Source organism: Aptenodytes forsteri, unplaced genomic scaffold (genome assembly GCF_000699145.1).
Source record: "Aptenodytes forsteri isolate BGI_AS27 unplaced genomic scaffold, ASM69914v1 Scaffold136, whole genome shotgun sequence".
In the NCBI taxonomy this organism is placed as follows: Eukaryota; Metazoa; Chordata; class Aves; order Sphenisciformes; family Spheniscidae; genus Aptenodytes; species Aptenodytes forsteri.
Window position 1 is genome coordinate 2,750,328 of NW_008796111.1, and position 13,411 is coordinate 2,763,738.

At 51.6% G+C, this 13,411-nt stretch overlaps 1 protein-coding gene across 2 annotated transcripts in view; it reads left to right on the forward strand.

Annotated features, from left to right (window-relative positions):
- The first annotated feature begins 2,934 nt into the window (after window positions 1-2,934).
- The window catches only part of NTNG2 (netrin G2), a 48,767-nt gene continuing 38,290 nt past the window's right edge, over window positions 2,935-13,411 (forward strand). For both annotated transcript variants that reach the window (XM_019474070.1, XM_009286950.1), the window contains exon 1: window positions 2,935-3,147. In XM_019474070.1, the coding sequence (XP_019329615.1) occupies window positions 2,935-3,147 (213 nt within the window). The remainder of the gene's footprint in view (window positions 3,148-13,411) is intronic.

Genomic DNA, 13,411 nt, shown 5'->3' on the forward strand with positions numbered 1-13,411 from the left:
ATGGCAAGGGGACAGGGGGGGGACAGTGATGGCGAGGGGGCGGGGAGGGGGGGGGGGGGGGGGGGGGGGGGCGGTTGGGGTTTATTTCGAAGGCGACAGTTCCGAAAGAAAATTGAAAACTCCTTCACTGAGTTTACTTTCTGTTCTTAATTCCAGAGCAGCTCAGTTGTTGCTCAGTGTTGCCTCGTTATTTCAATAGGGTGTTAATCCAATAATAATAAAAAAGGAACCAGCTAAGTCAAGATACAATCTAATTTTGTGGTTTTAATACTCTGGCTGTCAGCCCCCAGTGATAGCTGAGTACTCTTCAAAGAAAACAAAGAGCATTGGTTCTATTTGTTCCCATGAACTGCAGTTTCTTAATAATACCAGGTGAGGCTTTATTTTCTAAGGATCAAACCAAATCAAGCAGGGCAAACCCTTTAATTCAGGGAGTCTCTCCCCCCGTGTGCGGTATGCTGGCTTATTTCAGAGCAACGTTCTGCAACTATTTCTGCAAAGGGACCGTACCGGCGAAGTGTTGCACCGCAGACTTCACAGGGAACCAGCACGCCTGGCTGAGTGACTGACAGTAAATACGTTTTTCCGGCAAATTTTCATTTCCCTGGGAATCTATGACATTTAGCAAGCATAACAAGAAACTAGTAGATATTATAGATCCTTTCTTCCTGGGTTTTTCCCTGACAGCCATTCAAGTGCAAGATACAATTGTTAAGGCTATGAAAATAGATCCATAAACTTGGCAGCACTGGACTCCTCATTAAAACTACCCTGCTTGTTTTCTGTACAATAGTGGAGTCTCACGCTCTCCGCTGTTATTAGGCACTTGGCCGCGACCGGCTCGATGTAATAATTAGGAACTGACTTGTTATAACTGAAAAGGCAGCTCTGATGTCAGCGGGACTTACAAACACTGTGTCACACCGGTTTATTATTTTTACTACATTTACTCATAATATAAAAATAGCAGCCAGTCTATTCTTTCTTTGGGAGTTTATTCAGGTCCAACGCAGCTATAATAGGCTCTTCTTTGAGAGCTGGCGATGAAGCATGAGAGATAGCTTCTCTTTTCTGAACTCATTCATCTCCATCAGCAATCTTTCAACCAAAAAGGGGGGAAAGGGAGATGGTAGCACAGCGATGTGAATCAATGCATCTGTTAACCTGGAGTTTCTGAGCTTTAGTAACTGAGCTTTATGAGAAAGCAAATACTAAACAGGCTGTTGAAGCAGACATCCCAAAATTGTGGAAGAAAAGTTGGGGAATCAAATAGGAAGGGAATTATCCAGAGCTAAATTTCTCTTCTGGATACGTGCCTCCCACCTTCTCTTATGAGATCTCCCTCCTGGGTCTAATGCTGAGAGAGGGTTTGACTTCTTTTTTTTTTTCCCGGTTCTTTGTCATTTTGTTTTGTAATTACTTAAGGTTTTTATAGCTCTACTGGAAAGATGACAAAATTGCAGAAATGTTGCTCTAACCTGAAATGAATACTGAGAAGGTCACTGTTCTTTGTATTAGGTGAACCTTAAATGTTATTAGGACTTCAAATTGGTTTTTATTAAATGTTATTGTTCAGATAAATCATACATGGGGATGCTGGACAATGTATCTGTCTCCCCAGCTGCCTTATTTATTTGCTTATCTTTTTAAGACTATCAATTTGTCTGTCTGTCCCTGCTCTGTGTCTGCATATTCTCTGTCTTCTAATGACCTATAGCTGCTTCTTGATACTATTTGAAGACCCATTAGAGCTCTCATTGTCCTGCTGCTGTTACAAACCAGATACCTTAAAGAGGGCAGCGCTCCTCCCCATCTCCGAAACAGCAGAAGAGCCATAAGCATCTTACTATGGATTTCTTTTTATTAAAGTTGTATATCTCCCTTTTACAGAAGCCTGGCTTGTGGCTTGGGAAGCCCAGCTGAGGGCTGTGTCTCCTGGGGGACCCCTGTTCCTACAAGTCTTGTTGCTCCAACTGCCCCCCCCCCTTGCTCCCAGCTAATTTGTCTTTCGATTTGTTGCAGGTGCAGCCTGCTAATGAACTCTCCCGTTGCCCTGACCATGAAAGAGAGAGGAGACCTCAGGTAGCAGCATGGCTTGCAGCTGAAGGCTTGGGGAACTTGATGCTCAGTTGCCAAAAGGCAGAGTCAGACAGAAATCCTCGCCTGCGAGTGCCTCGCTGCCCCTGCAAGACACAGAGGGAGAAGCAGCAAGGCCAGCGCCGCTCCTGCCAACCCACTGACCAGCCAGCATCCTGCTGGGACCGCTGCGGATCTTGCCACCCAACGTGTTTATGTTGACACAACCATCCTTTGGGAGAAAGGAATTTTAGCTCCAAAGAGTCTCTCTTGTCAGAGTTGTACTGATGAACAGATGCTGTATTTATTTTATGTATTAATGTTCAAAAGCCCCAAGAATTATTTAAGGCAGATCACAGTTTAAGGCACTTTCCAGAGCGACGCATTTGCAGCAGACAAGAAGGTTGAGGAAAACCTGATCCAGCACCATCTCGCAGCCTCTGCAATTTACTCCTATCAAATTTCATCAGCAACTCAGAACTTGATCTTTCTATTGATTGACTGGAGTCACCTCTAGATATTTTCATGCTGATTTGGAAGCCCTTTCATACAATAAAAGGGGGGAAAAAAATGAGGTTAAGGAAGACTTTTGACCACTGATCAGCAACTCTGGCCAAAACTTTCCCAATCAAGTGATTTGCAAAGTTGGCTTCTGTGCCGAGAGAAACTTTCCACGTCCAAATACAGCGTGCAGAGTGGGATCGTTCCTGTTACTGTCTGGATCTCCTTAGACTGGATCATTTTTAGATGAGGAGTTTCCATGCTGATCCCGAGAGCAACCCCTAGCCCAGTAGCTGCCTTCCTCGGGACTCTCGGCACTGCCCTCGCCCAGGGATCCCACGCTTGGCCGCAGCTGCCATGCTCTACCTGGTTGCTCTCCTCTTGCACTGTCTCCCCTTGGCCATGGGACAGTATGACATTTGCAAGTCCTGGGTGACCACGGACGATGGCCCGTCATGGGAGTTTTACGCTTGTCAACCCAAGGCCATGCGGATGAAGGATTACGTGACAGTACGGGTGGATCCGGCAGGAATCACTTGTGGGGACCCGCCGGAGAGATTCTGCACCCATGTAAGTGTTTCCCTCCTTGTTTGATGTGTTATAACAGACTCTGCTTGCAGGTGGCCAGAGGCAGCGTCCTGCCGAGATGCCGTTATAAGGGCATTTGGGTTCAGGGTGGCAATGGTGGTTGCTGCCTTGAGCTCTCAGTCTCCCCATCTGCAAAATGGGGAGAAGGTGTCCTGCCCATCCCGGTGCTGTGCCAACGAGAGGTCGGCCCTAGAGCAGGGATGGTGCTGGCACGCTGAGGGGAGGGTGAGGAGTAGCCAGGGTGGGCTTAGCAAGTCCTGGTCTGGGGTGGTAAGGTCTGGGTTTTGGAAAAGCTCTGCCCTCAGCGAGCACGCAACCTGAGCTGCTCTGAGCACGTCCCTCTGCTTGCTAAAGTGCGTGGGGTGTGTTCACCAGTCCCATCCCAAAAGGCTGTGCCGGCACCGGGGTTTTATCAGAGGTGGGCGCATCGTTTCGGCACGAGTAAGAGCAAGGGGCAGGGCGGTGGAGGCCAGTGTGGCCTCGCACACCGGCAGGTCAGGGAGGCGGGCTGGCAGCCACGAGTTTCACTGAAGTCCCTGAAAGCGCAGCTCTCCCTCTCTTCTAGCCTCCACATGAAAAGACTCTCTGGACAGACACTTGCCCTTGTAGTTAAAATCTCTAACTTATTTTCTCTTAAATATTAATCATTGCATTTCATTCCGTGCACCACAAAGCTCAGCAGGAACATTTGATTTATAATTCACAAGGCTTTACATTGCTAAAAAGAGTTCGGGGGTCAAAGCAAAAAGCAAAACAGCATGGCTGTAACATCCCCTCCCAAATGTCCTCCAGGAGCGGTCTGAGCACACATTTAAGGCACAGTGACCAAGCCAGTCCGTGCTGACAGGGTTTCTACTGGGGTGAGCACTGGACAAGGAGTATAGTAGCCTATTACCTGTAATGAGAAGGGGAGTTTTCCTCCCTCTAAATCAGTGGAAGAGGGGACAGGAGTGCCAATTTCTATTGCCAGCATTAGCCAGATTCAGATACCCCACGCCTCGGTTCCCCACCTAGAAAATGCAGGTACACGTAGAAAATACCCTGGGCCCAACCCGCTCAGGGCACCTCTTGAAAATCCAAGAGAAAGGTGCTGCTTTGATACCAGGAGATGCCAAACATTTATGACCATCAGAACATGCCACCACTATTTATTTACCCAGTTCTCCCCAGCCTAAGGGGTCTCATTAGTACCAGGGAAGATACTTTCACTAATTCCCGATAAGTAGCAGCTTTGCCTTTTAAAAGATTATTTGAAAAGAAAGATTAAGTCAAAGGTTGCAAATGAAACAGTTAACTATTGATGGGTCAGCCTGGATTTCCATTTATCTGACTGGCTGCAGAAGGATTAAAAGGTGAACCCCAGATTGCTTTCTGCTACATTCACTGCAGCTATTTGCAAACGCTTTCTGGCTAAGGATGCTCCAGACTTCAGTTCCACTGACCTCCAAGGAAGCAAATGACACAAACTGCAATCAGCGCTCTACATCTCTTGATTCAGTCAATACTGAGCTAAAATCTTTCTATTCTGGGCATGAGCAGTATTTCCTCGTAGCGTACGCCTGCCATGTGCTGTAACGCTCGCAAACACCGTGAACAGCCATGAATGGGAGTTACAGAAATGCAAAACATGGATTTGCCTTCCTGTCCCTGCCTCACCCCGGGGTACGCGCCTGACCCAGCATTCATCTCCCGACACAGAAACCGGCATTCACGGCAACGTCCCCGAGCAATTCCCTGATGAAGCATCAAGCTAAGAACAGGAGTAATATATTGCAAGTTATTTTTTTAGATTTTTGGGAGAGGTTTATGAAATCCCACTGTATTCATGGCCCTTTCTCCCCCATCTTGCACCAGGGCTGTCCTCTCCAGAGGATTAGAGAGTGTTAAAAACAAAGCAGATGAAGGGCAGCCCTGCTGAGGCGAGCAAGGAGCCCACCCAGCACTTAGTGCGCAGAGTAGGAGGTGGCTGCAGGAGAGATCCAGGCTCCAGTTCAGCCTGAGGACTTGAGCTGTGTGTGCCAGGAGACCATCAAAGTAAATTTTCATGGCCTCTGTCACAGAGAATGACACGTGGCCATTTACTGCTGAGCATCCCCTTATGGTCAGTAGAAAGTGGAATCAGCAAGAAATGGCCTTTCCATCGCCGGTCCTGGGTGGTGACTTGACACCTATTGACATGCAGAGAGAGGCGAGCGGAGCCCGCAGGGGATGCAAGCGGAGTTTTGCTACCCCTGCGCAAAGGAAGCGCTGGGCAAAAATCAATGTCGCTGCCCACCGATCGTTACAACCTCCGAGCCCCGGCCCTTGGTGCGAGAGGGGAGGGTTAGCGACTCGCATGAACCCTGCGCAGCTCCTTGCCTGCCAGCCTGCTCGGATGCCTTTTGGTGTCCTGTTATCCTTTCTCTTCAGGTTTTAATTATTTTTATGTAACAGGTGGGTTCTCATAGGAGCCTGGCTTTCCAGCAGAGAAGTTCTTACAGCGACTATATTGCTTTCTTAGGTGTCTTTCAAAACAGCAGGGTACTGTCCGTGCAGTTAAACTAACGTTACTCAGAATTAAGCACAGCCTGGCAGGACGCCTGCACTGCTCAGACAACTGAAATCAAAATTAAAGACACACAAACGTCCCTCCTTGCTTAAGGCAGCCAGACAAGAGGGAGCTGGACGATGTCCCCGTGCGGGGCATCGCTGTGGGCAAGCAGAGGGGGAGAGCCCTGGTGAAAGTCAGCACCGTGTAAGACAGGGAACGTTTCCTACGAGGCTGTACCGGTGCCAAGGAGGCATTGCACAGCCCGCAGGATCGCACGCTACGGTTTTAACAACTTCGAGCAGCGCTCAGAGAGTTCAGCAAAAGGAGGCGTCTGGGGGATTGCAGGAATTATTTGGAGGATTGTCTTTTCTGTTTTACAGCAATTCTAGTCGCATCTGGCTGCTCCCTTCTGGTTGGGAAGCATTTTGCTGCTTATTAGAGTCGGGGGTTTTGCTTTTTCCACAGTTCCTGAACCTTCTCCTATTCATGTCAATGCCTTTCTGGCAGGGTCAGCTGAAAAATGAATTGTACTTTCCCTTGTGGCAGGGCAGGGGGAGTGGTGGGAGCAGGAAGACAGATGGATAAGTAAATAAAAGCCTGAATGAATCTAAAAGCGTGACTGAAGACTAATAGGGAACAGATCTTTTAACCAAGGATGCCGAGGGAAGGGTGAAACTTCAAAGATCACATCCAGGGCATGGCACAGGGCAGCTAAACGCAGATTTCAAATGAGCGCGGTTTGCAGGACAGGCATGGCTGGGGAACGGCAAAGCTGCGCAGGCTGTGTGGGGTAGAGGGGAGATGTGGCGTGACTTCACCATCCCACCCTCCTGGGGAGGAGGAGGAGGATGGCACAGCTGGGCAGGGTGCTCCCAGGTATTGAGATATTCCGAGATGCTGAAGCGCTTCTTTGGTACTGAGCAGGCACCTTTGAGAATTTCACTTCCAAGCGTTGGCGTTTTGCACACATGATAAAAAAATATGCAGGTTTTGTGGGCAATTTACACATGGGGCGGGCAGCAGGGAGCAAGCAAACACCAAAGCCAGGGTCCCTGCTCCAAACAGGTTTGCAGCTCAAGGGGTTTCCAAGTCATTCTAGCAAAAGCAAGGTGGGGCGTACAGGAGAGGTGTCCGGAGCAGACTGCCTGCAAGCCGACGGCCATCACGTAATGGTTTCACTGCTCCCTGACACCCCGGTGGGAGCTCCCTGCACCCGGCCGGCAGCACGGGGAGCCCCGCTCACCGCTGGGATGGGAGCCCTTTTTTTTCCCCCCAGAGGTGTCGAGACAGTATTTCTTGTTCAGATAATGCTCTTTGATGCAGGGCCGAGCTCTTAGCCCATATTGATGGGTCAGGGGTATTTTTATTTGGCGTCAGCATTGTTTCATCAGCTAATAGAGCTTGTTGATTTTGGCACAGGTACATGAAAGGAAAAGGCTTTATTTATTCATTACACATTCAGCCAAATTTGATGTTTAGTTTAATTCTTAGCTAAACTTTTCTGAATGACATGTGGTTATAAGGCTTGTACTAAAGAACTATTTCTCTTAGTAGACCGGGTGCTAAAATTGGAAAAAACAGACAAATTTTGGGGCACAGAAACCCTTTTCCCTACATTCTTAACCCATCTCATACCACTCTACCCAACCATATCTTCATACCCCTGTTTAGTTTTAATCATCCCCAAACCCACAATCCTTTGTTTGCACCTAAAGTCAAAGTTTTTAAAGTAAGAAGGAAAATGGCGTTGCTTCAGAGATGCTCTTCCAAAAGCATTTGTAAAGATGCAGCGTGATCTGGTGATTAAAGGATGGATTCATCCCTTCTGGTACCCCGAGCAGAGACAAAACCTGCAGCCCTTCCCCAGCCCACCCCTCTCAGGGAGGTCCCCGTGCTGCCCCTGCGCCTTGTTTCAGGTAGGAGAACCCGGGGGGGCAAAGGGCAAGGGGTCCTCAGCCCTGTGACCGCCCCGGGCTTCAAGGGCAGCCTTTGGGCTGAGCGGAGCCCGTATACAAGTCAGATGGAAAAATCCTTTCCAAGAAAAGTGGATGTTCTCCCTCCTCTTTGACTAAATCAGCACTACCCACGCTGTTGGTTGCAAACCCATCCTTGGCCTTAGCAGAGGGCTGGGAGTCAGAGCTCCCCTTTGCCCTTCCATATGGGACCTATATGGCATTGGGGACAATTACTTTGCCTTTATGCCAAAATTCAGCAGCACAAGAAATCCACTCTCCGCTGTCAGACTGCCCATGACAGGGTTGTGGGGACAGAAAGCCACACCTTTCTTTTCACATCTGTAAAGTGCTAACAGCCCCCCTTTCCCCTTGAGCTCTCCAGTACATTAAATTAACATCTGGAAAATACTGTCCTTTCCTTTGAGGGGAGCCTGGAAAAGGCAACTGCTGCCATTTCCATCCGGCTGAAGGTTTCCCTAATCCACATCATGGCATTGCTTTCGAGCGTGGGAGAAAGGGCTGGGGCCTTTCGGTTTTGTTCCCACCCTTAAACACTTCTCAGCATCAGGGTTGCTGCAGAGAACACTATTTGAAGTCAAGATCAATGGCTCCTTGCCCTTGGGGCCGGCCCCTTGGATTGCATGTTATTAGCTGCTCAGCAAATTACATACTACTCCTCTCCTACCACAGAGGCTACTCCGGAGTGCGGCAGGACCTCGGTGTTATAAAAGCAGAGGCTTTACAGAAAATGAAAGAATACAATTCAGCTTTAAATTAGAGAGTGCTGAGCAAACAGGATTTCCCCTCACATTTTCTTAAATGCCCAGTTTGGGATTCATCTTGTTGTAAAGTGGGATGCTGCTCCCCTAACAAGGATCATTTCCACTTGCTGATGGAAAAGACACAGCGATAAAAATCAAGCTGTCAAGTAGATTTAATTGGTACAGCGAGCAGAAGGTTTACCCCCACCTTGAAAGAAACGGGGAAGAATAAACTGCTTTTAAGAAAAGCTTTGCTCTTCAAAGGGAACAGCGTCCAGATGGGAAAAGCTGGAGAGAACTGACTCTGAAGACTTGCTGGGGAGCGTGGCCAGAGCCAGGAGCGTAGCTCTTACAGCAGCTCTTACACTCACTCATGCACCAGCTCCAGGTATCACAGTTTTCCATAAGCAACTTTTGAAGCTGAAGGGATTCAGGGAAGTCCCTCCTATTTATTTTTTTTTTTAAATCTTTATTGTCTTCTATAGCATAGATACGCTCTGCCGTTAAACTTTAAAAGGAATCCTCCCTGCAGTCAAGACTGCCTGAGTGGGAAGGAGTGCTCTCCTACCACGCTCTGGTTTCCCTAAGTGAAAGTCCAGTTTTAACCTTCGTTGAGCCCGATTACAGTTTCGGACCCCAAACCACCTTTTTACCATCAGGATTTTGAGGCGTGGGGTTTAGGCTATCCCAGCCCCATGACCCTGCCCGTTGTCCCACGCCAGTGACAGCCATGTCCCCGCTGTTCCCCCTGTGGCAGCACTACGAGCTGCAGAGCCACAGTTGGTCGGACCAGTTCAGTGATCCGTCTGAAAAGCACCTCTGCAAAATGACCCAAACCGCTTTGCTTTCCGCTCCCGCAGCAGCTGCGGGGCCGAGCGCTTGGCTGCAGCGCTGCATGCAGCAACAGCTGGGTCATCTGCAGCAGCGACAGGCAGCAAACTGCAGAAGCGGGGTTGCAAAATCACGTACGGCACTGGATGGGCACCTCTCCCCCCCACGACTACGCTCTTGGGGCAGCACAGCAACGAGCAAGCAATCCTGATGTCCTCAATGGGGACCATCCAAGCTCCGCACCTGGCTCACGTCATTGTTTTGGAGAAACCAGAACGGAAACATGCCCAAGCACCACCAAAACCCCTGTCCGCGAGTCAATCAGCACAACCCCTTCCTTCACAGCAGCCTCGTTTCCCCTGCAGCCCCCACAGCACAACCCAAAGAGCTCAACCAGAGGGGCCTTTAGGAGTGGCTGCCCCCATTCCCACCAGAGCCACGGGCCCGGCACCAGCGGCTTCACTGTTTTCTGCTGAGCTCAGCCCCACTCGCCAGAAGCATCCAGACCCCTGCATCCCACCGGGGAGGGGGACGGGGAGGTGAGGAGCCAGTGGTCACTCTGTGCGCATCTCACACCGTCCCTGCCCGGCGGGGTATGGAGCTTACAGCAACGCAGCGACAGCAGAGTGGTCCCGAGGTTAATGAATTCCTCCTCTGACCTAGATGGTGAGCTCCATCAAGCATGAGCAACAGCAGCTCGGCAATGCTTGGCTAGCAGAGCCCAAATTTCTGACTTGCCGGAGTTGTTATGCACGTGGGCTGTTGCTGACCTGCTTAGCGGGAGTTCTCCACCGAGATGGTGTGAGCATCACTGCTGCTGCCACCCTCTCGAAGGCGTCCATCTCCTTGGGCACCCAGCCTGCAGTGCTGAATACGCCCCAGGCATTACTTGGGCAGTTCAATGCAGTACACAGGTTCCTGTGCTGGAAAACACCAAAGGGGCTTTTTCCTCTATGGACTGTGAAGCGCTGCTTGGTGACCATCCAGGAGATGTCTATGGGGAGAAGCCGATGCCTGCTAAGACCCACCGGCAAACGGCAGTTTGGACTGACAGCCTTCACCCCAAGCAGATGTGCCATCCCCTCCCATGCAGCGCCCTAACCCTGCCTGCAGCCTCAGACGTGTCCCGTGAGGTCCCCGCAAGTCCCCCCATCTTTCAGGCAGGGTCAGCGGGCCCCACAGAGGGTGCACGTTGCTGCATTGACCCCGCATCCGCCTTGCTCCACTGCCCCGACCTGCGCTTGCTCCAGCATTTGGCACCGGTGTCTCCGTGCATCTGCTCTGCGCTATGAGCAGGCAGGCTTAGGGAAACCTGTGGCTTTTGGCTCCGTGGGGGTTTCTCCATTTGCCACCTGACCCCGAGCAGGCTCCAGCCACGAGAGGGGACTGGCCGGGGCTGCTTTTCCAGTCATTCAGTGGGTGCAGGCACGCAGCCACGCAGAGCCACCAGGTTGGGTCTCATTCCAGCCGGCTCCCACCTCTCCCACTTGCTCACATCTGTGCAGAAGCCGCTAACACAGCAGCCTCCCCTCCCCGGAGCAGCTCCACACACGGCGCCGCGACTCCAGCCTCTGCCTCTGACAAGTCGCCTGGGAAGGCGAGCGTCAGCGTGTGATTAGAGCAGCGTGGTGACGGGTGCCCGAGTGGGCAGCAGGGTCACTCACCCATGAGCGGTGCCGGGCGGCTCCAGAACCCACATGCCCCTAGCCCAGGACTAGCACCTATTTTGCTGCATGCTCTGGCGTGGGCAATGGGTCTCTGTTCCCCCAGAGCCGAGCTCCGCATGGATGCTGCCACCACTGTGTCCGGTCCTGCCCTCGGCACCTCCACATCCCTTTTGGGGGAATATCCCAAAGGGAGAACTACCACAGATTCAACTGGTTTTTACACCCAGCCAAAGGGTTTGCGAGCCCCCATCCCCCGGCCGAGTCGGCTGCTTCAGCTCCATGGTGCTGCCATTAAGGGGGTTTGGGGGAGACCTCTAAAGGAGAGGATCGCAGTCCTGTCCTCGGGGACAGCCGCTCGCAGCAGCCAGGGCGCATTTCAGGCTGAGCACAGCACCATCCCAGCCACCAACAGGCACCTGCTGAAACGTTACCCTTAAAATAGAGCATAAAGCAGCCAAATACTTTGCATGCAACAGCAAAAGCAGAGTGCTTAATGCAGCAGACCCAGGAGCCCTGATAGGAGGTAGGGGGGTGGGTACAGGGGTATCCACCACCCAGCCGCGCTCCCCCCGAAAAGGCTTTGGGGGAGATCTGCACCCGCATTTGAGGACCGCGGCAGCGCCTCTGCTCCCTCCTCTTTTCCACCCCCAGCCTCCGCGTCCTGCCCTCCCCCATTCAAACTATCAGGGCCTCTTACAGAATAAAATATTAATAGCGTGTAGCGAGCCTCTCTGCAAAGGCTGCATGTATTGAGCTTACAAGGTGCACAAGCTTTTAGAGAGCAGGACACTTTTCCTACTTCCTAAGCATTTTCTTAGTCCTGAATCAATAATGCACTCGGAGCCCAGCACACAGGTCGCTGCTGTTGTGCTCCTGCTGGTAGGGGCTGCGGACATGGATACATCCCTGTAGCAAGATGCGAGGGCTTAATAACCTGGCAGAGTAGGGATGGGGCAGGATCCAAGCAGTTTAATTTGTAGACAAGCTTCAGGGAAGTGCCCTGGGAAGAGCAAAGCTTGCAACTCTTGGGTACAGAAAGTCCAGGCTCGGAGACGGGCTAAAAAGCAGTCAATGGGATTAAACGGCTGCGTCTTTGAACGTGTGCCCACAATTGCTGGCTGAGGGGTGTCTGGTTCATCAGCTTCTGATCTCAGGCTCTGGGTCACTCCGTAATCCACAAATTTGCAAAAGGAGCGGTTGCAGGGGTGCAGCCCCGGTGGGGAGGTGGGTGCGGAGGTGAGGCCAGGGCACCAGGAGGGATGGGGTTAGAGCAGCTCACCGGGGGATTAGCAGTTCACAAAGAAAGAGCTGCTCAAAAATTATTCCATGAGAGGCCGGGCTGCAGGTGATGCGTGTGTGTGCCCAGCACAGATGAGATTATCGGCTTAGGAGTGGAATTTTCTGGGCGGCATTAACCCTTGTGTCACCCACAGATGGGCTGCACACGCGTCTTTCGGGACAAGGTGCTGGGCAGCGGATCCAGCAGCAGAAGCCGAGCTGCTGCCCGGCCATCCCGGGGCTTTGGAAATAGAAGTGCTGCCCCAAGATCACCCTCCAAACGGCGTGCTTGGGGCCCTTCTTGGAGAGGTCACCTGTGGATGGGACTGATTTCAGTCTGGAGGTTAAAATTCATCGTGTCACCAGATTTTCTGACCGTTTATGGCTTAGCCAGAGTGGGCGTGAAGGGATTTGTGTCTGTGCACGAGCGGTGCCGGCTGCGTTGCGGGGGTGGACAGGTGACTTGGGTCAGTCCTTGTGCGTGACGGGCAGCATCCCCCTCCAGATCCTCCCTTTGCAGAGAGGATGCTTGCTGCCTGGATGTCAGCCTCCCGCAGAGGTTGTACCATCTACGGTGCAAAGATCAGTTCAGACCCTTTTCAGGGAGGTACTAAGCACAGACTATCGGGAGAGTTTCAGAGACAGCATGGGGTGAGAGCGGAGATTTCCTTGACCCTCATGGTTTGTCTTGACCCTCACATCAAGATTGGGCGAAGGAGACACTATTTTGCCCAGCTGCAGGTGCCTGGGGGAGCTCAATCTTCAGAAAGGTGGAGCCCCCAACGCTCCTGGTGAAGCCTGCTCCTGAAATCCCTCCCTGCCTCAGTTTCCCCACCTGGAGATGGGACGTTGCACTGCTATTGCACGACCCTGTCTGGCGCTGTGATGTTTCCCCATGGCTGGTGGAGAGAAGGGCACAGTGCTGAGCTAGGATGAAATACAAACGAGATGCTTCTCGAATTCAGAAGCAGGCTGGAGGGGGAAGGGGAAGAGCAGCCGTGAGTAGGGGCTGAATCTCTTCTCTGGCGGAGAGACGGGCCCAAGGGAGCCCGAGAGCCTTGAACGAGCGGCGCGCTGTTCGGTGAATGAGTATCTGCTTCAGGCCAAAGGGAAGAGGCAAAAAGCAAAGCAAAATGTCTCGCTGAGCGCGTCCCGGTGTGTGCTCGCTAACAGCCATGCCGTGAAGCTGGCGGGGGCTACGTCTCTCGCACACACGTGTACCCC